This window comes from Physcomitrium patens, chromosome 4 (genome assembly GCF_059467195.1).
Source record: "Physcomitrium patens ecotype Gransden chromosome 4, ASM5946719v1, whole genome shotgun sequence".
NCBI lineage: Eukaryota > Viridiplantae > Streptophyta > Bryopsida > Funariales > Funariaceae > Physcomitrium > Physcomitrium patens.
Genome location: NC_143413.1, coordinates 17,612,552 through 17,637,899, shown reverse-complemented (window position 1 = coordinate 17,637,899; position 25,348 = coordinate 17,612,552). Strand labels below are relative to the sequence as shown.

General features: G+C 30.7%; 1 protein-coding gene across 1 annotated transcript; it reads right to left on the bottom strand.

Moving 5' to 3' along the window:
* Positions 1–5,446: 5,446 nt before the first annotated feature.
* LOC112281514 (serine/threonine-protein kinase STN7, chloroplastic) lies at positions 5,447–9,159 on the bottom strand. Its single transcript, XM_024518121.3, has 4 exons — positions 8,722–9,159; positions 7,144–7,704; positions 6,104–6,759; positions 5,447–5,941 (listed from the first exon to the last, which is right to left on the bottom strand). Exons 1-4 carry the CDS (start codon positions 9,125–9,127, stop codon positions 5,780–5,782), a joined length of 1,785 nt encoding a protein of 594 aa, XP_024373889.1. The 5' UTR covers positions 9,128–9,159; the 3' UTR covers positions 5,447–5,779.
* Positions 9,160–25,348: the final 16,189 nt, after the last annotated feature.

Here is a 25,348-nt window from a genome sequence, read left to right as displayed (position 1 = left end):
TTATCTTATTTAAAAATTTAAAAATATTTCAATCTATAAGTTAATAGAAAATACACAAAAATTGAAAAAAACCAAATTTAATGAATAAAATACAAGAAAAAAAAATCTTAATTTTCTTACATGCTAGTTAGTCTCTTTTTCAAATCTTAATTTCAATCTATCAACAACAATAGTTTTTTTATTGAATTGTTTATTTTTTCTTAGAATTATCAAAAATGTTATAAACTAAATTTACTATCTGTCCACAAAAAAAAATTCAATCAAACTCACAAATTGTTCAAGATTGAAAAAATTCTCATTGATTTTTGAAATCCAATTTTCAAGACTTTAATCCAGTTGAGTTTCAAAAACCTTTGATGTAACCATTTGATTGAATTTAAATTCAAAAATCAAATTTATAACATGTATACTCACCATTTTCAAAAACATTACTTATTAATCTGTATCATAAACATGTACATTTATTTGGATTAAAGGAACTAAATAGAAGTAAATAAAAATAAGTAAATTTGATAATATCTTATAGAAAAGCTTCTTAAAAGCTTTATAGTCATTCTATTCTTAATATCATACCATCTTTGAGTAATTATCTATTTTTTTCTAATAACAATAGAATGTATTGATCTTTTGGTTCATTATGATTCATGTCTTTAACAATTTTTTATAATGCTAATAAAATTTTCAAAATTGTTAAAGATTTCTTTATTTTAAAAAAAATCCAAATCATATAAAAAAAAACTCTCTTTTTGCAAAGATTTTGCAAAGTTAATATTAATCCAAATCATTTTAAACCAATATTCTAACAACCCTCATCAAATCTTCTTTATAATCTTACTTTCTAATCAACTTAAAAAAATAAAATAAAAACTCCTATAATTGTCATAAGTGCATGGTTTTGTGCCTCAAGATTTGATATTGACTCAAGTTCATAATTAGTCCTTCTATGTATCAATATTTAATTTTTTTAGATAATTTTTGCTAAAAAATATTATTTACTTCTATCTAATAATATTTTAAATATAATTTTTAATAGTTTATTTTTTATCTTATTTATGTCTTTATAAAAATAAAATAAATTTTTATATATAAAAAAAAAAAAATATAACTAACACTAAATTTTTGTATTACCTTCCTATCTTTAACATATGTTTAGCTACTATATTTTAATATTAAACTCTTCTATGATGTAATGTAATTTTTTTCTTCTAATTAATAATTAAATTATTATCAAATATATGAATTATAAAAAATCAAATGATCAATACACTCTTTTGTCACTTGAAAAGAATAGATAATCACTCAAAGATGATAAAATATTAAATTAGAATGGCTATTGCTAAAGACAAAAAAACTAGAAGCTCTTGAAAAAAAACTAAGGACATAGAAGACATTGATAAGAGTGAGAAAGGCTTTATTCTTGCCTCCATATATACTATCTAATTAGGAGCTATATGACAACATTCTATAGAACCTCTAATACATGTTTAATTTGTAAAATACATGTCTAACTTGTAAGTCAAGTTTTTTATGTGTATGCTACATGACCAACTTATACCATAAGTTATCAACACATGCAATATGTGACCAACTTGTTGGCCAAGTTTATAACCTACTAATCAACTACGAACTTGTATAAAATCAAATCCGTGTTTATGAAGCATTAAAGAAGCTTCTCCATAAGACATGATTAATATATCTACATTCAATTTCTACCTAATATTTCTTATTTAGATAAGTATATATGTTTGTAATAGTTATAACACAATAATGATGTATAAAAATTAAGTCAATATTTTTATTTGTACTATGTTAAAGATATTTTATTACTTAGCTAAAAAATTGTAATAAATTTAATTTTTTGGTATAAGATAGAAGATTTCTATTGCAAAGCTTAAAATAGATTTCTTTATAGAATATTATTATGTAAAAATAAATATTTTTATTTACTAGATAAAAATAATTTTAAATATAGAATAAATTTATTTATAGTAATATTTATCTTTTTTAAGTTTAATAATATTTAATTAAAATTCAAAGATTTATAGAAGACTAAATATATATGATGTATAATATACAAGCATATGATTCATTATTTTATAAGCCAAAGATAAATAATTATGTAATTATAGTCAAAGACTATCAAGAGTTATGCCATGCAATATTATCTATCATACAAAAATAAAACTTAGATGATATATCTATCATAATTTTTGCAATGTTTATAAGATTAAATCAAATTCCAAGTCTAAATATAATATTTTTTAACCACAAAATAAGCAATTACTTATATAAGCTATTTATTTCATTTCCATAGTAAAAAAAATTTACATTCAATTTTTTTTAAAAAAATATTTTTATATAAAATATAAAAGATAGTTTTGTAATTTTCTAGACTACAATTTTATTGAAGATTTTAAATATAACATTAGAAACAAAAGTATCAAAAAATAGAAAGATGGGTCAACTCAGAATTTCAAAAAGACAAAAAAAAAAAATTAACAAAAAAATATCAAGTGAAAGGTCTTATATCAAAAAATTAGAATAATTGTATAGCATTCTAAGTCTACTATTGGATTTGTAAACCTCTAAATGTGAGAATAGATTAAATATAAAATTCAAAATTTTTATCCATTTGCAAAGTCAATTCAAAATTCAAAATAGTCATATCTTCAATATTTATAAATTTATGCAATTTTGAAACAATGCAATGACATATTTACAATGTGCAATGTAGAAATAGACCTAATGGTATTTTAAAAACTTTGGACAATATTTTTATAATAAAAATCAAAATACTAATGTCTTTTAATAAAAATTATATCTTAAAAATAAAAAAAATTGTAGAACAAATTATTTATATGATTAGAATTGTAAAAAAAAAAAAAAAAAAAAAAAAAAAGAAGAAAAGAAAGAAGGATAATAGGTTAAGTTAAAATTTTAAAAATAAAGAAATAAAAAATTAGAGAAATTTATGTAATCCTAAATCTTCATCTCTAAATCTTGAAATATATTGAATCAACTCTAAATATTAAATTAAACTCAAAAATAAGAAGGTAGGTCAAGTTATAATTGAATAAAGATAAGGATGTCAAAAAACTAAAAACACCAATGTTAGTTCAACTTACAAATTACAAATTCTAAATCTCAATTTTTTTATTGATTTTAAACACTAAAATTTCAGATTATTTAAGTATATGTTTATAATAATCTTTTTTTAAGGTTTCTTTGGTATGATCTAAATCCAATCTTTTTAAGTTAATATCTCTTTCATACTATTGAATTTTATATATCTTACTTAGGCTTGATTTTACACTTTTCACTAACTTATGAATATGTTATTTATTAAATTTTAATCTATTTTAAAATAAATATATTGAAGATTTCATTGACCATTCTTTTTGATAATGATATCAAGGTTTGAACACCCTCCTATATTCAAGGTAGTCAAAGATGTAAAGTTGTCTAATTTCTTTAGCAATGATGTCAAGTTTGAACACTTATTTATTCTTAAGATACTAAATGATGTGATATTGTCCAATTTATTCGGCAATAATGTCAAGCTTAATCATTTTCTTATATTGAAATTATTCAAATCTTTATAAGAGGCTAATTGTATCTATATAATGACAAAAAAAAATTTAAATCAAATTCTAAAATTAAAAAAGAAACTTTGATTATTAACACAATCAATAAATCTACCATTCTTAAACAAGCTTTGACTAGTGCTTATGCCAAAGAATGGTAATTTTCCATTGAATTTAAAATTTAATAAAGATCAAAATATGTCTAAGTGGATTTTAAAGTTAAATGAAATGCTAATGAAATTATTAATAAATTTAAAGTTTGTTTAGTTATCAAAGACATTACATATGTTATTAGCCTTAACTATATAGAAATATTTTTTTTAGTCTTATAATTGGATTTAATTAGATTGTGACTTGCTTTAGCCACTCAATACAATCTTAAAATCAATCAATTAGACTTTAAAACTATTTTTTTTAATAATAATATAAGCAAAGAGATATATAGAAAAATTCTAAGATGCATGGTTGTTTATTCTTATAATTTAAATAAGGTACTTGTTTGTTGCTTAGACAAGTCGTTGCTAGATTTGAAACAATCTTCACCTCCTTAGTATATTTAATTATAAGATTCTCTTTTATTTTATAGATTTTTTCTAATCAAAGAAAATCCCAATATTCATATAAAATGTGACAATATAAGTTTTATTATTATAGCCATTTTTGTAGATGCTTGTGTAAATTTAAGTAATAAACTCACATCTATTATTTCCTTAGTATAAAGAATTTTAAATAAATAAAGAAGCTAATTTACATTATATTCCTAGATTACAAAGTTATTGAAATTAACTTAATAATACCCTTGCATTAAACCAAGAAACATATTTATAATTTGAACTTTAAAGATATTATACAAATAATTGTATTATAATCTCTACTCTTCTTAAAGCTAGTAAAAAATTTCAAAAGAAAATTGTCCAACAAATCAAGATGAAAAAGATCAATTGGTTAGCATTCCTTATTTTAAATCAGTTAGTTGTTTATTTCATTTTATAGTATGTACTTAAGTTGGTATAATATTTAGTTTTAATACTTTGTCACAATATTTATTCAATCTTAGAACTGTCTCTTGATAACAAATTAAGTAAGTTATGTAATATATTAAAGAAAAAATAACCAATAGTTTTAGTTATAAACAATCATCTATAAATCATCTTTTATATGATTACTTGGATGCTAATTAGATCAATGGTCAAGATACTTGGCACTCCATATTAGGCTACTTTTTTCTTATTATTGGAGCAATAATCACTCAAATTACTATAAAACAAACTTTATTTTCTATTTTCAATACCAAATTCTCACACACACACATATATATATATATATATATATAAATGGCTTTCTCTAAAGAATGTCCTAAAGTTGTATAAATTACAAAGATTATTAAACTATATAAAATTTCTTCAAAAAGATCTTATTACAATCAATGTTGACAACCATATTGTAATATCTTTAAGTCTTGATTTAAAATTCTATTTTCATACAAAACATATAAACATATGATTGAGAAAATTCCAACTCTAATATTTATCTAAACATTAAATGGTGGCTAAAATTCACCTAATAGGAGTTATAGTTAGTCATACATTTACTGTAACAAATAATTAGTTATGTGTTTGGTAAATTGTACAACAATGTGCCTCTTGACATAAGGGTGTGATCCTTGATTATGTACTTAAAGGTATTTTACCTTGTAGAAATATAATTCAATTTGACTCTTTCACAATCTTATAGAGGTAAGGTACTATATGTTTACCTACTTTAAAAGTTGTAGGCTTGAGAACTCATTCATAAGCTCAGAAGATCAGTCATATGACAGGTGAATGAACCCAATACAGTGCAATGAAGCCTTCAGATCAAGGTGAGTGTAAAAATTTCCATGAACTCTCAAACTAGACATCCCACAATAGGTTACAGAATTCATATACAAAGGAGGTAGTCTACAATTCTACAGTTATCATTTCATCATCGAAGATATCAGAGTTCATACACACAACTCAAATCTATATCACTGACGTCTAGCACTTAAGGAACTTACGTTATGTGGCTGCACCAATGTCATCAGCTGTTGAATATCCGGACCAGCAGGTGACTGATAGCCAACAATGAGTTCAGTACGCTTTAAGAGCACAAAAGATGCGCGCTGCAATTGCCTCCGATAGGTCACAACAAGCAGATCCATTCGTTTGTCGCCCCTAGTTCTGCCAGCGGTTCCACCAGTTGACTCGTTTAGCACCTTCACCTTTCTGAATTTCATCCACAGTTGCTGCAATGGTTCGAGCGGCTTTTCGCTGTATTCTCAATGCTTGCGCCATCGCATTGCGACGGACTGAACCCTTAACCTTTGGTTCCTTCTCCTGTATACAACAAGAACTGAAATCAAATTCGATGTCTACATCATTTGACTGCTTCGAATATTTCTAGTTGAAGACGTGGTTAAGATCTCACATATATACCAACTAATACTAACGATAAAACAGATTTTGAGGCAGATTCTCTGAACCAAGAACACAACATACCCGCATGCTTTGTAACTGAGCTTCTGTGAATCCCCCCACACTGTCTGTTCCAGATTTCGCCATGAGCGATGTCACCCAATCAACACCCTCATTGTCCGGTTGTGCACCTCGCAATACATTCATTCTTAGTCTTTGCATGATAGAAAGCCCAAGCAATCCTTCTCTTGAAAAGTAAGGATGTGCCAGCGCAGCGTTTGCACTGATGCGTTTACGGCCTTTAAACCGCAACATGTCTTGTACAAGCTCCCATCCAACACCACTATCCATATCCAGGATTTCAAAACCCTGCTTAATATCCTGGCTTTGCTTGGCCTCGACTAATTTCCGCCATTCAACCATATCGTAGTCTCTGCGTTTAAGCTGTCGGTTGAAAGAAATGAGCCCGCTGTCAGAGCGGAGGTTCGGAAATGCCATTTGTAAATAAATGAGACCCAGACTATAAATATCAAATCTATCTGGGAGATTCATCTGCCAAAGAACAGGAGAAAGTGCAGCTGCTATGATAGCAGGAGGGGCTGAAGGCGTTTGGGTGCTCATAATGTACTGCTCAGGCGCTGAATACCTGGGATCCAATAGAAACTCTTTTGGAATATAATTGATCCCTACTCTCAAGTCGGCTGCGGCTCCTAGATCAATAATTTTAAAAGATTTGGTTTCTGTAAAAGGAGCTTTTTTGTTAGACGACAAGTCCATGCAAAATGCTGTAATTGCGACTTCACTAGGAACGAAAAGAAAAAAATATAGTCGTTTCTATACAAATCGTTGTGAACGCCAACACATGCTGGCAAAATAATTCCGAGTATATTCACAAAAAGAAGAATTTCGAAAAAATGACAGGAAAGCCCATGCAAATGTACTCATAATTTGAATAAGCTTCTAATGAGATACTTTTAGAAATGAACGACGGTCCTATCTGTTTTCATCCACAATCGATAACCACAGCTCACTGCATGGAATAAGGAAAATCTGCATGCAGCTTGGAAAGCATGTAAAAGAAATATCAATGACAAAGGATGATCAGTATGATTGAATACAGTTACCTTCCGAATATATGATGTTTTGAGGTTTAATATCACGATGTACAATCCCAGTTGAATGCAACTGGGCCAGTGCGCTCAAAATCTGTCGCATTGTAATCCGTATGATTCTGTTCTGACGTTCAGGACCCCGGGGCAAATCACCTCCTTTGCCTGGTCCGAGAAGAAGTTCTTCTACGTTGTAAGGGAAATCCCTGCTACCCATCAGGTCAGCCAAAGTAGAACTTCCCTCATACCTCCACAATAACCAGAACTCATCTTTCCCATTACTTGAAGTCTCGTCGAGAAAACCATGAATAAAATCTGCACAACTTTTGCGACAAGCGCGTCTCACACGCTCATTCATCCAAGCCTCTACAGCTCCATATTCATTTGCTTTCTTCACTACCAAGGGGCCGTCCTTTTTCAGTAGCTGCTTGTTAACGAGGGATGCCTTGTATACAGTGCCAAAAGCACCTTCACCTAGCTTCTTCCCAAGATTTAAATCCTCCTTCTTGAACATGGGACGAAAGAGATTCTCCAGAGGGGCAAGCACAAACATGTCCCAGAAGCCCGGCGCGACTCCTGATCATGAGAAAAGAGTGAAAACCATGACTTTGAGCAAGATCCGCGTGAAACAAGCAAGCTCTCTTATTGCCGTGATATGTAGAAAGGAACGACGACAAAGAGAATGCTAAATTTTAAGTAAATTTGTACACCTCATCCATCTGAAAAATATCGTAGTTAGCGCCATATCTTGTGCACTTCGATGCAATGATTCTCCTGAAAGACATAACTATTTTCTGAGCTTTATGTCTATGTGCTGCATTAAATGCAGAATGGAACTGAATATGACTAAGATCCAACACTTTCGAAAAATCCCTCCGTGCTATATATATATATATATATATATTTATATATTTACGTATGTCACCTTAAATGCACCTAGCTTGCGTTAGAAATTCGTCGATGCTCTTGTGATTTTATAATAGTTCCTGAATAAAAAACAGCAGAGCGACCTCGGCACCCAGTGATACAACCTCATCGCCTGATCATTTTTCGATTCAGCTCTTATTTATATTCACAACAATCAAGACAAGAAAACTACTAAGACGGCACGACCGCTATACCTTCAGTTTCAGAGGGCTCAATTTTCAATCATATTATTGTGATAAGAAGTCTACAGAACTCTACCTTTCCGCTACGCTTACTTCGAAAATAAAGTATTCAAGCAAAACGATGATCTCCTCACAACCGATGAGAAATTTTAACTGCAGTAGATTAAGTTCTAAGAATACTATAACAGAATCCGATTGTATTATCAAATCACTAGCTTGCTCCCTCACTTACATAACTGCAAGTTCACGTGAATTTCAGTGTCAAGAATGTACCGAAGCTGAAGGGATTTTGTAGACCTCATTAGCACACAGAATCTAACCTCAGCTCCTAATCACCGTTTCCCTTATCTGAATTCCAATTTTTTACAAAAATTAAATTACTGCAAGCAAACCAATTAACACAATCACAACCAAACCGCCTCACAAATCCAATAATTTTTTTTCAAAAAAAGGAACAAATTCTCAAATTAAACCGACGATTCACCTGGCGTAGCCCATAGATACGTCACAATAAGCACGGTCAGCGCCACACCGGGCGTCGTAATCTGAAATCCCTGTCGCGGCAACGTACTCCGATACACGACGTCCCCGCATTCCATCACAGTGCAAGGCAATCCCACGCCGACTCCCAACACCAGCCCATGCAAATGCTCCACGAGCTCGAAGCTCGCGCGACATACAGCTTTCTTCCCTCGCCTCCCCCGCGTGCTCACTCCCAATCTCAATCCCAATCTCAATCCTGGTCCCAGTCCAAGCACCTCCCCTTTCCATTTCACTACCAATTTCTGCTCCGCGCAACTCCTCCGAGTCGGCAAGCTTCCGAGCCGCACCGCCGCAACGTCTAACAGGGAGAACGCCCTTCCACTCGTGCACGCCATGGCTGTATCCATTACTGCTCCGGCACCATCACCTTGAAGCCGGGGAGCTCGCTCTCTCACTTCACCGAGCTTGGAAAAGCAATTGATACGCAGCGCTGCTAAGCCTTGACGACCACACACTCTGCGACCTCGGTGATGCCCGTGTGAACGGGGCCCCTAGATACTATTGTGGCTGGGTCGGATATCCACGTGGATTCTAGGTTTAGCCAACCAGGTTAGTACTGGACTTGGATGGAGCGAGTGCGCCTTGGTCGCCTCCTTTTGGTCTCTACTCGACTTGGATTGGTCGTGGGTCTGACCAATGGACGTGCGACCGTGTTCCTCCCTCCATTGGGGCGGGGTGGGGAGGGGCATGTACTCTTCATGCTTTGGTGTCATGCCTTTTTGTCCATTATGTTGAGTATTGAGTGAGGTGGAGCGTGTTATAACCGTTTGTATATTGGAAAATAAATTAAACTTGAAGTTGAATGGTTATGATTCATCTAATTGATTATTATTGTTTTTTTGGTAAAATAAGGGGAATGTTAAATAGACCCACGCTTATACTAAATTGACCCACCCATCCTAAGTATCATGAGAAAAAAAAAAAAAAAAAAAAAAAAAATGACCCCTAGATTCATTTCTCCACTATTGGATCCAAATCCAATGAAAACCAACCACATTTATGATGGCTATCATATTTTCATCATGGGTAGGTTGGTTTATTAAAAACCTGGGTCTATTTAACATTCTCTTAAAATAATTATATAAGATTCAAATTTGGTTTTTGTGATAAATAAGAATATAAATAGGATTTGAATGTACAATGACCTTCTCTTTTCTTTTTTCAGCTATTCTATAAGACTTAACAAATGGTAATCTATAGAAATTAATTACCAAAAATGTATTAAAATTACAGAATAAGCTTTACTACTAATCTGATGGTTATTTTATCATTATAAAGTACATGATAGCTCAAGTACATAGGATAATGTGTTCATGAATTTCTGTTTCTGATCAAATAAAAATTATGCTGACTTGGTATTATATTCTCAGCTTTATGAATATCCATTATTAAATCTATCCAACTTAATAAGATCACATTGTATCATTCGAAATTTAAAGAATTTAATAACCCATATATCCATCATGACTTTAAGAAATTCAATAATAAATTCAAATAAAATTTTATAAGAATATAATTTATTATTATTACTATACAAAAATTTCTAGGATTTTTTTTCTCATTAAACCCTATATTCAAAACCATGTATAATACATTTTAACCACAAAAATATTGTTGCAATTTGACAAAAAAATGTTATTCAAATTTTTGAAATTTGAATTGCTATTATTTCCGTTGAGAAGAATACATTTGCTTGAACAGACAAATCCTAAACCTGGTCGCACACAATTCATTAAGCTGTAATACATGATCAAATACTCTCGACTAAGAAAAATAAGTTCATTTACTTAATTACCAAAATAGGCCCAAGAGTTTTTATAGACAAAAATCATTCTACTAAATTTAATATCAATAGTTACAAACAATACATATGTATGTATGTATATATATATATATATATATATATATTGGTTTTGGCAAATGTGACATATTTTACAGTGGTTTTACATGGAATTATATAAAGAGTACAATTCATTTTTTAAACCTCAAACTGAAGTAAAATAAGGATTCAAATGAAATATACTAAAAGACATTGAAGAAAAACATTACAATAATAACAAAAGTTATAAGCAAAACATATAGATTATTATTCAACTATCAAAATATGAATGTATAAATTAGTTGATCTTCAAAAATTAATTTTTAAAAGAATAAAAAAAGAACTGGAATATTTAAACATTAGATTAGATTTTTAAAATCTTAGTAAGGTTTAAACTATTATTATAAGAAAAAAACTAACAATATAAGTTTTTTATAAGTGAGTATAATCATAAATATGTCAAAAGCAAGATAGTTCTAAATTTGAATGATTACATCTACTTATATAAATACTACAAAAATGATTATTGAATTGATAGCATATATAAATTAAAGAAAAAAATTTCAAAAAATAAACAATTAAAGTTTAAACTTAATAATAATATTATTATTATCATTTTTATTGCTTGCTAAAATTTTAAAATCTTCAGAATCAATGACAGGATGTATCTTAAATTAACTTAATATACTTTATCATACAAGGCAATGAAATAAAATATTTGTTTATATGCCTCAATAATCCATATAAATTAAAATATATATTATAGATCAATCTTTAGTAAGAATATCATTAATTTAAAAATAATTATATTTAAAATTATTAAAAATATTAAAAATATGTTATTTATTTATTTATTAATAGAATTATAATTAATATTTTTTTAAAAAATTGTATCAATGATACATGCCACTAAAATCCACAAGTTTGATAAATGTATTATGAATAAAAATTCTTTTATAATGACTATATTACAATAAAAAAAATCAAAAATTCAAATAATAATAAAAACACCATCACTTTAAAATATCTAAATCTAAAAATATATCTTATTATATTAAATAGAATATTTGGTATATGCATATATTTTTAAATTTTTAAATTTTAATCTATTAAAAAAATATTCATTATTAGTTTAAAAGAAGCAAGGCATCTACATACAGTCTTCATATGATAGTTCATACATTACAATTTAAATCAATTTAAAAACCTATAAATAATTGAATGAATATAAAGATTTTTTTTTAATTAGAAATGGTTGGTAGATATTTTTTACAAACATCACTATTTGCATTAGTTCTTAAGACAATAAAAGAAGGTAGAAATAATGGCAAGTAAATTTGATAATAGCTTATGGATAAGCTTCTCAGAAGCTTTGTAGACATGGATTTGACTTTATAAGTATTTGTAGGTGATTAACAAGTTGAAAACCTGGCCAACAAGTTGGCCATGTATTGTATATGTTGACCACTTATTTTATAATTTGTTTACATGTTGCATATGTTGGACATTTGTTGTACAAGTTGACCATGTAGTATACATGTTGGAAACTTACTTTGTAAGTTAGACATGTGGCTAACAAGTTGGACACATGTTGGATGACCTATAGAACGACTCAATGTAGCTCTTTAAGTAGTTAATATATATAGAGGCAAGAGTGAGGTCTTTTTCAACTTATCAACTCCTTTTTGTGTTCTTGTACTTAGCTCAAGAATCTCTAGTTTCTTTGTATTTGACAATACCTATTCTAATATCAATATTTAATTTGTCTACTTTATCTTTTTAGATGTCACAAGAGTATGTTGCTTCTTTAGAGTTTTGTTATGATTCATGTCTTTGATAATATGTCACGGACCAAAAATACAAACAAGAAATCTAAACAAGAAGTTCAAGAAGAAATGACAAGAACTAGATTATCAGATGACTACAAGAGTAACGCCAAGAGAATTGAGCTAGAGCTTCAAGAGGTGTGTTGTCGAGACTGAAGAACTCTTCAGCCTCGACTCCTATATATACTACTGGCCTATGGTTCTAAGGAAGTGCATCAAGAAGCTTCCCAAGAACTATGAAGCTTCTGGAGCAACTACCCAAGAGCTAGGAAGCTTCTCAAGTAACTTCCTAGAATCTACTAGAATATTCTAAGAATCTTCTAGAGCCTTCTAAGGGAATCTTCAAAGAATCTTTAGAGAATCTTTGAAGAATATTCTAAGAGAATATTCAAGGAATCTTCTGGAAGTTTCTAGAGACTTCTTTCTAGAAGGTTCTAGAAACTTGTCTCTAGAAAAGTCTAAGGACTATGTCCCTAACATCACCTCTTCCTTTAGCTTCGAGGTCTCCGATAAGCAATGTTATCGTCAGTCAATACCAATGCAAGAAAATAAAAATCTGTCGCATAACCTCTGCTATGAACTCCAATTGTTGTTCACGAGGCAAGTGATTCAATGGTCCTTGAAGCCAACGGTAGTGGCCCACGCCTTCAACTTCTGACCAAGCATGAACCTCCGTGTCTTCATTGTGAAATTGTCGTGCAAACACTCCTTCTGGCTGACCATTGTAGGCAGGCTCGACCTCAAATACAATCACCAGCGATCTATTGCTCGGAATCCTTCGACGTCGTCGTGGTGCAAGCGGTTCTTCATCTCGCGGTCGTCTTCGTGAGCTAGTTGCTTGAGATGACATGACAAGTGTAGTATCTTGGCTATCCATATTCAAAGGCTAAAACAATAAGAACAAACTTGGGCTACTAACAAAGTTCTACGCTATCTTGGAGAGAATGACTACATCAACTATGGATTTTGGTGGTGCTCTCTCCTCTTTTCTGTTTTCTGGATGAGCAAGCTTCAGTAAGAAGCTATCGTCGAACCGGCTTGGGTTTCTCAGGATATCGTCGATGAAACTCCTGTACCTTTTGTGGCGCATTCGCGAGATTTTCGGTCGGCTCTCATGTTCGTTCATTAATATCGTAACCGCTCCAATGCACAAAGTATTCTAATTTACCCCGTCTTTGCCGTGAATCCAGGACCTTTTCCACCTCGTATTCTTCGTGGTTCTCTATTTCTATGCTAGGTGGTGGACATTGTACTCTTCCAGGAAAAGACGATTCTCGATAAGGCTCCAACAAAGAAACATGAAAGACAGGATGTACCTTCATAGTAGTTGGTAACTCCAGACGATACGCTACAGGATTGATCTGCTTCTGGATAACAAATGGTCCCAATCTCCGATAGTCCAATTTGTCACATGGCCGCTTGGTCTTAATATTTCGTCGAAGCAACCAAACTTTGTCTCCAATCGTGAATTTAGGTGCCTGATTCCGAAATTTGTCCGCAGACGCCTTATAAGATTCTTGGGCAGTTTGCAATTGAAGCTTCAATGTAGTTTGAAGCTGCGAAAGCTCCTTCACCAATCCTTCAGCTGCCGGATTGTTAATCGTTGACGAACTCCATAAGTCAAGCTTCGAATGGTATCCATAATTGGAAAAGAATGGTGTTTGTTGAGTTGACGCATGAAGGGTGTTGTTATATGCGAACTCGACTAGCGGTAGATATGCGACCCAATCATCTTGTTGATAGTTGATGGTGCAACGTAAATATTGCTCTAAAACTTGATTCACCCGTTCTGTTTGGCCGTCCGTTTGAGGATGAAATGCCGAAGAAAGCTTGATATCCACCTTCAATATTTCAAAAAGAGATTTCCAAAACTTTGACACAAACTGGGTTCCTCGATCCGATACGATATCATCTGGTAGACCATGATATCGATACACATTATCAAGAAAGAGTCTTGCTGTGTCTTTGCTTGACGATGTCTTCTTGCAAGGGACAAAATGCGCCATCTTTGTAAGCCGGTCTACGACAACAAAAATGCTATCAAATGAATTCGATGGTAGTAGATCCGTAATAAAGTCCATGGAAATCGAAGACCATGGTCGGCGCGGAATAGGCAATGGCTGTAGAAGTCCATAAGGCCGATGTCGAGGGTTTTTGGATCTTGAACAAATGTCACAAGATACAACAAAATCTTTCACATCCTTCCACATTTGAGGCCACCAGAAATCGCGGGAAATAAGCTCCAAGGTCTTATTGAATCCAAAATGTCCCGCAGCTAGAAAGTCATGACGAGATTGAAGAACTCGGAGTCGTGTTGGCCCTTTTGGGATATACAACCGCTCTTTGAAATATACTAGATCTCCTTCCATCTTGAATTTATCATCACTAGCATGTTGCTTGATATCAAGGGCTAGAGAATCTTCAATGGTTGCGGCCCGTACCTGGTCGAGGAAGTCAGCATCAATTGGTACAATAGCTGCGTTGAGCCGAAATTTCTCTGGCTTCAACAATGTCGTGTACTGTTGATCAAATGCTGCATCTCCAGCCTTTGGCGCGAGATATGATCTCCTTGATAATGCATCGGACAATCCTTGTTGCTTCCTAGGCTGATAAGTAATAACAAAGTCGAACCTGGATAGCGACATACTCCACCGAGCTTGACGCCGATTCAAAACCCGAGCCGACATAAAATACTCCAAATTCTTGTGATCCGTATATACGGTCACTGGATGTGCAATTCCTTCGAGAAAGTGGCGCCACTCTTGGAAAGAATCTACTATAGCAAGGAGTTCCTTATCGTGGATCTCATAGTTGATCTCAACAGCAGAGAATTTTCGAGAATAGAACGCAACTGGATGGAGCTTCTCATCTATGCCCATCTGTGAAAGTACAGCTCTCAAAGCAAAATCCGAAGCATCTTTCTCCAAATAAAAGGCCTTTGTAAAGTTCGGATGTACCAAGATTGGAGCTGTAGTAAATACCATCTTCAAATCTTGAAATGCTTTTTCTGCGATAGGTCTCCATTCGAGCTTGTCCTTACACATTAACCGAGTGAGGGGGGCAGCAACTTGAGAATAATTCTTGATGAAGATCCGATAGTAGTTAGCAAATCCAAGAAAATATTGTACGTCCCTAACCGTCTTCGAAACTTCCCAAGACATGATTGCTTCCACCTTCTTTGGATCCATCTTCAAGCCTTCCGTAGTCGCGATGAATTCCAAAAACTCCATCTCAGTTTGGTGAAATAAGCACTTCTCCAATTTGGCATAGAGTCCTCGCCCTCGAAGTTTTTTGAGTACCAGACGAACGTGCTTCTCATGTTCTTCCTCGTTCTTAGAAAATATCAAAATATCATCTAGATAGATGACAACAAAATCGTCTAGATGCTCTCAAAAGATGTCATTCATCATGTGTTGAAAGACCGCTGGAGCAAAAGTAAGACCAAATGGCATGACATTGTATTCAAAATGGCCATACCTTGTTCGGAACTTTGTCTTCCATTCATCTCCTTCCTTAATTCGCACAAGGTTGTAAGCTCCCCTTAGGTCAATCTTTGTAAAGATCCTTGCACGCCCAAGTTGTTCTAGAAGACTAGAGATCAAAGGCAGTGGGTAGCGATTCTTTTTTGTCACCTTGTTGAGACCTCGATAGTCCACGCACATCCGAAGTGAGCCATCCTTCTTCTTCACAAATAAGATTGGTGCCCCAACTGGCGACTTCGAATGACGGATGAAGTTCTTGGCTAGATTCTCGTCAATGTACTTCCGCAACTCAGTCAACTCCGTCTGCGACAAATTGTAGATTGGTCCAAAAGGTGGTTGTGCTCCTTCTTGCAATTCAATGGCATAGTCATAGGGTCGATGCTCTGGGAGCATATCAGCATTCTTCTTTTCAAAGACATCTTTGAATTCTTCATACTGCTTTGGAATAACCAAAGTCGAAGTTGCATCTTCTCGAGTCGGAGTTGCGAAGATGACAAGAGGTATATTTTGCTTGGCTTCCTTCATGAAAGCCCTTGCACCTATAAACAAGGATTTGTTTCTAGACATTGTCTTGGCAGATTCCACCTTCAAGGAGTTTGTTGGAAATGTCACTTTCCGCAACTTCCAATCTATCAATGGATTATATCTATCAAGCCAAGATAGTTCCAAAATGATAGGACATGAAGGGATCTTGATAACATTAAACACAATATTGCTCTCATGGTTTTCAAGACGTACCTTCAATGGTTTAGTTTCATGGATAACATTGCCCGAAGACAATGGTCGTCCGTCTATGACTTCTACATGGACAGGCTTAAGTTTCTTTACAAGAGAAATATTGTGAAGCTTGGCAAACTCTTCATCTATAAAGCAAGCGGATGCACCCGAGTCTAATAAAGCATCGACTTGTAATTCTTGAATACCCAGATGTAAAGGTACCATAAAACAATCTGAAGGTTGAGCTAAGAGAAAGGGACCTTGATTAATTTTGGATGTTGAGATGTCTAGCCGCACGGTCCCTATTGTGGCTGGGCGTCTTTATTTTCCTGCATGCTTGTACTCCTGAGTCTTGTTGTTTGAGGCTTCTGTTTCTTCCGACAATCTGCAGCTTTATGGCCCGCTTCTCCGCAATATAAACACAAGTTTTGTTCAAACCGTCGCTTCCTTTCCTCAGCTGTGAGGGGTTTGAAACGTACCGCATCAATTTGCATGGGTTCAGGATCTGTGGAGTGATTCTCTGGACCTTTTGAAAATGTAGCAAATGCTCTATCATTTCTCCAGCTTGATCGTCTTTCTTGTCGTAATTCAAAGAGGCGGTTGTCACAAATAATTGCCTGAGATATAAGTTCTTCTAAAGTATCCGCCTTAGGCATGGTGATCAATAAGTTCTTAACATCATCTCTCAGTCCATATCGAAATCGTGTCATCAACGCCTTATCATTCCAATCAAGATCACATGTAAGCTGTTGAAATTCTGCAGCATAGATTGCAGCAGAACGTGATCCTTGTCGCAGATTTTGTATCTTTCTTTTAGCCACTCTTTCTCGATCGCTATCTCCAAACGCAGCAGTAAGTCTCTCTATGAAAGCCTCTAGCTCGTACAATATTGGAGAATCCTTCTCCAATAGTGGAGCAAACCAAGAGCGAGCATTTCCTGATAGAAGAGTACCTATGAAAGCAACCTGGGTAAATCCATTCGGATAACGAGAAGGATATAGGCGTAGGTAAAGCCGTACTTGTTGCACAAAACCTCGGAAGTTGGCTCTTGTTCCATCAAACTTGTCTGGCATACTCGCTTTTGGTTCTTTCGTACTAATCCTTGAAGTATCCACAGGGGTCGTATGTGACACATGTCTTGCTTCTCTCAGTCGAATAATCTCTTGTTGTAGGCTATGAATTTCGCGTCTAGCTTCTTCGGTCACTAGATCAATTTGAGGTTCTTTACTTGGATTGCGAAGAAATGCAATCTCCTTTCGTACACTATTCATAAGAGCTTGAAGATCTGCAAGAGTTGTCACTCTATTGTCTACTTGTGGAGATGCACTGTCTATGACCTGGTCTACTTCCATATTTAGAGAATAGATGGATTAAAATTTTGAGAGAAGAAGAAATTGCTAAGTCTCTTGGAGAAAATTGTAGCACTACCTGCCACTAAAACCTACTCGGAGAAAAGAAAAGAAAAAAAAACACTAAACGATTTCAGTTTTAGAGGAGGGTAATCCGCAACCTCTAAAAATGCCTCAATGCTTTCGAGAAGAGGGGTAATCCACACTCTATCAAGAAGACAAAGCTCTGAAATCGATGTTAACAGTCTTTTTTACTAGCTATGCTAAACAAAAAGAAGGAATTAATATCAGTCCAAGAGAGGGTAATCCGCAACCCTTAGAACGCTCAAGTATCTCCAAGGAAAGGGGTAGTCCACTCTCTGCCTCAAAGAACTAAGCTCTGATATTGTGATTGAGAAAATATCAGTTTAGAGGAAGGTAATCCGCAACCCCTAAAGCGCTAGAATACCTTCAAGAAGAGGGGTAATCCGCTCTCAAACAAGAAGGATTCAGCTTTGATATTAAAATAAAGGTAGTCTCGACAAACTGTTACGGACCAAAAATACAAACAAGAAATCTAAACAAGAAGTTCAAGAAGAAATGACAAGAACTAGATTATCAGATGACTACAAGAGCAACGCCAAGAGAATTGAGCTAGAGCTTCAAGAGGTGTGTTGTCGAGACTGAAGAACTCTTCAGCCTCGACTCCTATATATACTACTGGCCTATGGTTCTAAGGAAGCGCATCAAGAAGCTTCCCAAGAACTATGAAGCTTCTGGAGCAACTACCCAAGAGCTAGGAAGCTTCTCAAGTAACTTCCTAGAATCTACTAGAATATTCTAAGAATCTTCTAGAGCCTTCTAAGGGAATCTTCAAAGAATCTTTAGAGAATCTTTAGAGAATCTTTGAAGGATATTCTAAGAGAATATTCAAGGAATCTTCTGGAAGTTTCTAGAGACTTCTTTCTAGAAGGTTCTAGAAACTTGTCTCTAGAAAGGTCTAAGGACTATGTCCCTAACATAATATATAATACAAGTTTAGATAAAATCAAAGATATATATATATATATATATATATATATTTGTAGATATCATATTTTTGTGATTAAAATCTTAATTTTTCAAGTTTAAATACAATCATAGTTTAGAAAATTACAAACCTTACAAGTCTTCTTAGTATTTGTAATAGCTTCTTACAATAAATACACAAATTAAAATTAAAATTTATTTATAAAGATTACTATTTAATTTCATTATTTATAATTTAAATTTTATTTTTTAATTTAAGGCCTTTGAAAAAATGATAAATTTTTTTATTATTTATATATATATATATATATATATATATATATAAATTTTAAAAAAATCATAAGTATCTTTAAAAAAACTATTGGTCTAACACCATTACGTGCTTTTAAGCAGCACATATAGTTGATAAGATAAAACATATAATTCTTTTAGATATTATAAACATAAAATAACATAAAATAAGAATAAGAATAAATCTGAATTAGAATAATGTTTCTTTTTTTAGATTCTTGCTGAATTAAAATTTGTCTATTTGTAAAATATTATAAGTGTGTGCGATTTATATATGATGTTATTGTACATGGAGTCTTTTTGAGTGAATTCCTTTGCTCTATAAGATTTTTTTTATATCTAAAAACCTTATTATTGAAAATTTTGTAGCATAATTAAAATAAAATAAATTTCAAAAAAAATAAAACAAGGTAACAAATATTAATATTATAATGTTTTGTAATTTCTTGATCTAGTACAAAATCAAATGAAAATGATTCCAAAAATATTTATTTATTTTATTATATATATATATATATATATATATATATATATTGTAGTAATATCTTTTAAAGTATTAAAATTTTATTTAATTATTATCTAATAGAGGAATTACTATAAATAATAATAAATATGTGATTTTAAAATATTTTTCAACATTAAAATATGTAGAAGCTAGAAAATATCAAAAACATTACAACTTATTGAATTTTAAAGATTTACTAAGAAATTTGAAAATATCATAACATTACAATGTTTTTAGATATTCAAGATTTTTTTTTTTGTATTTAATATGAACCTATAAATCAATCAAATATTAATAAAAAAAGAAATTTCTTCAATTTTGGGGATAGTTCTTATTTTTAAAAATGCTTCTAATACTGGATGACTTTAGTGTTTGCAACTTTTATATTTAAAAATATTTAGATATTATGTAAATGGCTGAAAAATATTAGAATCTAAGTATTTTAAAATTTTATTCTTGTTATAGGTTAAGAAATAGAATGTACATCTGAATTTAATTTTAATTTTAATTTAATATAAAAAAAAGCATAAGAACTTTTTGAAAAAAATAAATTGTTAGAAAATTTACTTATTAATATTATTTAACTATTCTTGAAATAAATATTAAAAAATTTCAAATAAAATTATGTATTTATTTATTTACAATAATTTAATATGTATCTTGTACTAAATTAATATTATTGGTCTTATCAACTAAAGTGCTTATTGGCACAATGTAACTTACAAATTTTAAATTTTATTTTATCTTTCTATATAAAAGATATAATTTAAAACATTTGAAGTATTTTTACTTTTTTCTTTTTTATCTTTATTAACTAATATCTAATTATTTATTTTGAATTAAAATCATTTTTTAAAATATTAACTATTTTATATTTAGATTTTATAATCTAAATAAAAAAATTTCTTAAATTCATAGACTTGAAATATTAGAAAGAATTAATGACAATAAATCGTATTCTATCCATCATAATCACTTCTAAATATTATATTCTTTTGACAAATTTTCTTATTATCAATGATTGTTCATCAATAACTTTGAATTATGTTGGTAAGGCTTTATATAAATACTAAAATTTATCACTTAAAAAATCTTAGTAAATAAAGCATATTAATATGTATCAATTGAACTTCTTCTAGTTATTGTAGGTATTGTTGTCAAAAGTACTAAGATTTTGTATCAAGCATCACTAAATTGAAAATTGTGTAATTTTTTAATTATTATTTGTAATTTTTTTAGAACCATAATCATCCATTTAAGTGTATCAAAAATAAAAATTTACAAATGTATTATTTGGTTAGAATCATTACTATTTTAGAAATATTCTATAATTCTTAAAAATAATCACAATAAAAAGTACACAGGTTCATAGTAAATTTGTACCAGTGTTAGTCCTTAAAATACACCAAAACTTACCACTTGTTTTTGAAAATTTTGTTAAAGTGTCTAAAAAACATATGCATCTACCTAATAAAATAAAAGTTTTTAGATTAGTTGAATATCAATGCTACAAATACAATTTACATTCAGTTTAGTATCAAATGATTATTCTGAAGTATATTCAGCCTAGATTGAGACAAAGTTACCTAAAAAATGTATACATGGCATTCCTTAAGATTTAAGTCTATTGCAAAATAAGATAATAAAAGTAAAAAAAATCTTATGATCAAGATAATCTTGTACAAAACATCTATATACTTCTTCTACACTTATTCTTACTATTGTTCATACAAATTTATATTGTTTTCCCTTTATATTCTTAATTATTGCAAATCCTATGGTTTTTAATATGTGCATACATCATAGCTAAAATATGTTAGGTTTATTTTATAAAAAATTATTATTAAGCTTGAAACTAACTTTTATGTTTATTAAAAATAAAAATAATATAATCAAACTAATCTTTGTGAAAAAAAAGATATTACTATATTTGGCTCAAATACACAAAATTGCACTATTATTTTAGCAATCAATTAAAATAAATAAAAAAATTGAGGCACTTAAGATTATTTTTTCTAATAAAAAATTAATAAAGTAGCAAATAGTAGGTTAAAATTTCTAATTTATTACATTATTATATTTTTGTGCAGTATTAAATCTTTACACAAATCCTTATCATAGCTAATTGTACTGATAAATTTTTTTATTTGACAATGCTACTAAGATCATCAATAATATTTTAAAATTATTAAAAATAATCGTATTATATATATATACTTATACATGATGGATTTCATTTTAGATTAAAATTAAAAAAATAAAAAAAAATAAAAAAATCTATCTAAAAATATTTGTTAAAACAATTATTATACTTAATGATTGATGCATTGTTATTAAAGATAATTTTGATACTATTTAAATAAAATTTTATTTTTTTTAGGATCTAAAATATATAATTTTTTTGTGCATTGCTAATAATTTAGATGGAATACATAGTCTGTAATTTATACTTCATAATTTTATTAAATGTATACAAAAACAGAAATCAATTTATAAATCTTTTGTTAATCAAACTTAATCTTATAAAGCAAGTAGTATCAAAATCCACTATATGTTATAATATTGAGTTTAATTATTTTGATATATATAATTTTTTAAAAAAAATCAAATAAAAATTACTCATTGATAGACTATCTTTAGTACAATTAGTAAGTTTTAGTGTATAAAAAATAAAAAATATATTACACAGTTTTAATTTTAAAAATTAGAAGGATTTTAATTATATAAAAATTTAATAATATTATATTAAAATATAAATTTTTAAAAAAATAATTATTATATTATATTATATTATTATTAAACTTTAGATATGCAAATTTAAAAAACAACATGATAATATGTCAAGGACATGACCTTAAAGAAGATGCATAAATTTGGAAAATTTGTGTCAAAAGAAAAGTGGCAAAATAAAAATAAAATAACATGTATATTAGAAGGAAACTAGAATGGCTATTACCAAATGACAAAGAAACTAGAGACTCTTAAATTTAGACTAGAAGTAAGAAAAGACTTGACAAGAGTGAAGAGGGCTTCACTCTTACCTCTATATATACTATCTAACTAGAAGCTACGTGGCAATGTTCTATAAGACATCTAATATGTATTGACTTTGCAAGACACATGCCTTAGCTTATAATGCAAGTTTTCTACATGTGGGCTACATAGTTAGCTTGTTCTTCAAGCTTTTAACATGTGTGGCACATGGCCAACTTGTTGACCATGTTTCTTACCTAAAAAGTCAATTAAAGACACCTATAAAGTCAAAGCAGCATTTATAAAGCTTTTAAGAAGCTTCTGTAGAAGATATTATGGAATTGACCTACTTTTACCTATTATTATCTAAATCATATAAGTAATTATTGGTTTACATGTGTATGTTCGTGACACTATATATTCATAGCTCAAGCTCCAAGTAATTATATACACATTTCAAATTGCTATACATACAATTATTCTATTGATCAATCAACAAATAGAATTTTTTGGACAAAGCTTCAAAAAAAAAAAACAAAACAAAACAAAAACCCAAAAACCTTGTTCCTAGTCCCTCATGATTCTTAGTCCTACAAGACTTGGATTTCTTCTCTGATTTTTTAGCTACCCATTCAAGTTCTCTAATTTTATGGAACTTAACAATTTAATCATGATCATGCAAGTACATTGACAAGCAAAAAATAAAATAAAATAAAATAAAATATACATTTTTTTTATTAAGTCTTCAAAAGTTCAGTCATAGAAATTTAGTACATCTTGTTTCTCTCATTTGCATGGTCCATGATTTATAGCACACTCTAGCTGAGGATAAACAAAGGCAACTCAATACTAAAATTTAGAAAAAACATCATACTAATGATGAATAGTCTCAAGTTGAGGATATAGAAATGCATGTGAAAGTGGAGGATGTAAAGAAATCTAAAACTGAGGATACCGAAGACCATAAAACATAGGACATAGATCAACACTTAGTTAAAGATAGTGAAAATCATTCTATGATTAAGGAAAAAGAGAAGCATTTCAATATTAAAGATGTTGAGAATTATTTTGAGGTCAAGGAAGAAGATAAGCATTCTAATGTTGAAGATGGGGTGAAACTTGAGATAGAAGATGTTGGAAAGCATCATATTGATATTGAAGAAATAAGTTTCAATGGTAAAGATAGAAATAATACTGGAGAAAAAAAAAAAAAAAAAAAAAAAAAAAAATGATCATATTATGGATGATGCTAAGCATAAATCTGAGGACAAAGATGAACTTTTCCATATTGAAGGTGTAGCTACAAAACACAGTATTGAAAAAGAGAAGAATTCCAAATCTAAGATTGACATAAAGTTTACAACCAAGTGCGATGAAATTGATGTAGTTGAGAATAGAGTTGATAATGATAATGAAGTTTTCAAGAAGTATAAAACCAACATTGAAGAAAAAATATCACTTTGATCTCATCATCTCATAAGTATGGAACTTGCTCTAAGTAAGTCTAATTTGTCATTTCTTCTTCAAAAGAGCCTTTGCTTTAGTAACCACATTGACACTATAAGTATCAATAGCATCATAATAGAGGACCTTGCAACTAATTTTTCAATACAAATTGATTTTACAAGCTTAGTTCTTCAATATTAGTTTAGTATAGTTTCAATACATATTACATATCTTTTGGTATTTGCATAAACTTGAATATGAGCTTGATGTATTTTATATACAATTCTATTGTTGACTCATCACCAATTGTTACATGATCTCTGAAAGAACAAAACAAATTAGATATTTAAAATGATCACGTCATCTAAGTCTTATTTTACAATTTTAACTACATGCTACATTTAGCATAGAGCTCAATTGCGTCTAGTTTGATTTATATTCCTAAACTCTACATCATGTGAGAAACACTAAAAGAAGTTTGGAATAGATATCATAATCAACTCTTCACTTTGAGATATTGTGGTGCTATTGTTTGTAATGAGGTGCATTACAATGTATTCGTAGGGAGCACTCTTTTCTAGTATTGAGTGTACTCTTGGTGAATTCCTCAACCAAAGCAGTTACTCAACCAAAGCAATGCATATTGTAAGACTAGGGAGTGGGGGAAGAGTTCAAAGACTTTTTGTAGGACTAAGAGTTGTAGTAGGAGTGGGAACAAAGTTCAATTTTGGCTAACCAATCAATGACATTGTTGAAGGGATTTCCATGCCACTTGATTCCAAAGTCATTGCAAATGTAACTCTTCACACAACATCAACTAGCCAATCAAAGATCTCTATTTGTTTTGGATATGTGTATAGCAATTTGGAGTGTGTGTAGCAACTTGAGATGTCCTTATAACTTGAGCCTATTCATTTGTTCACATGTATGCAAAGTTAAAATGTAAATTAATGAAAATATTCTTATATATATAGAGAGAGATTTATATATTCAAAGAATTTTTTTTTACTTACTTTAATCAGAGAAAAATTGCAAGATATGCTTATTATATCATTCCATCCTTTTGGCTGTTAAGATTGAATACTTAGAATTACTTTACCATTCTGTATGAACTTTGCGACACTATATTCTGTTAAATTGTAACATTTTCTC

Excerpts from the sequence above, each read along its gene's own strand:
- LOC112281514 (XM_024518121.3), bottom strand. The coding sequence starts at position 9,127 with ATGGATACAGCCATGGCGTGCACGAGTGGAAGGGCGTTCTCCCTGTTA. Across the intron at positions 7,705-8,721 it reads GTATCTATGGGCTACGCCAG|GAGTCGCGCCGGGCTTCTGG; the intron begins GTGAATCGTCGG and ends TCTCATGATCAG. Across the intron at positions 5,942-6,103 it reads CTCAGTTACAAAGCATGCGG|GAGAAGGAACCAAAGGTTAA; the intron begins GTATGTTGTGTT and ends TGTTGTATACAG.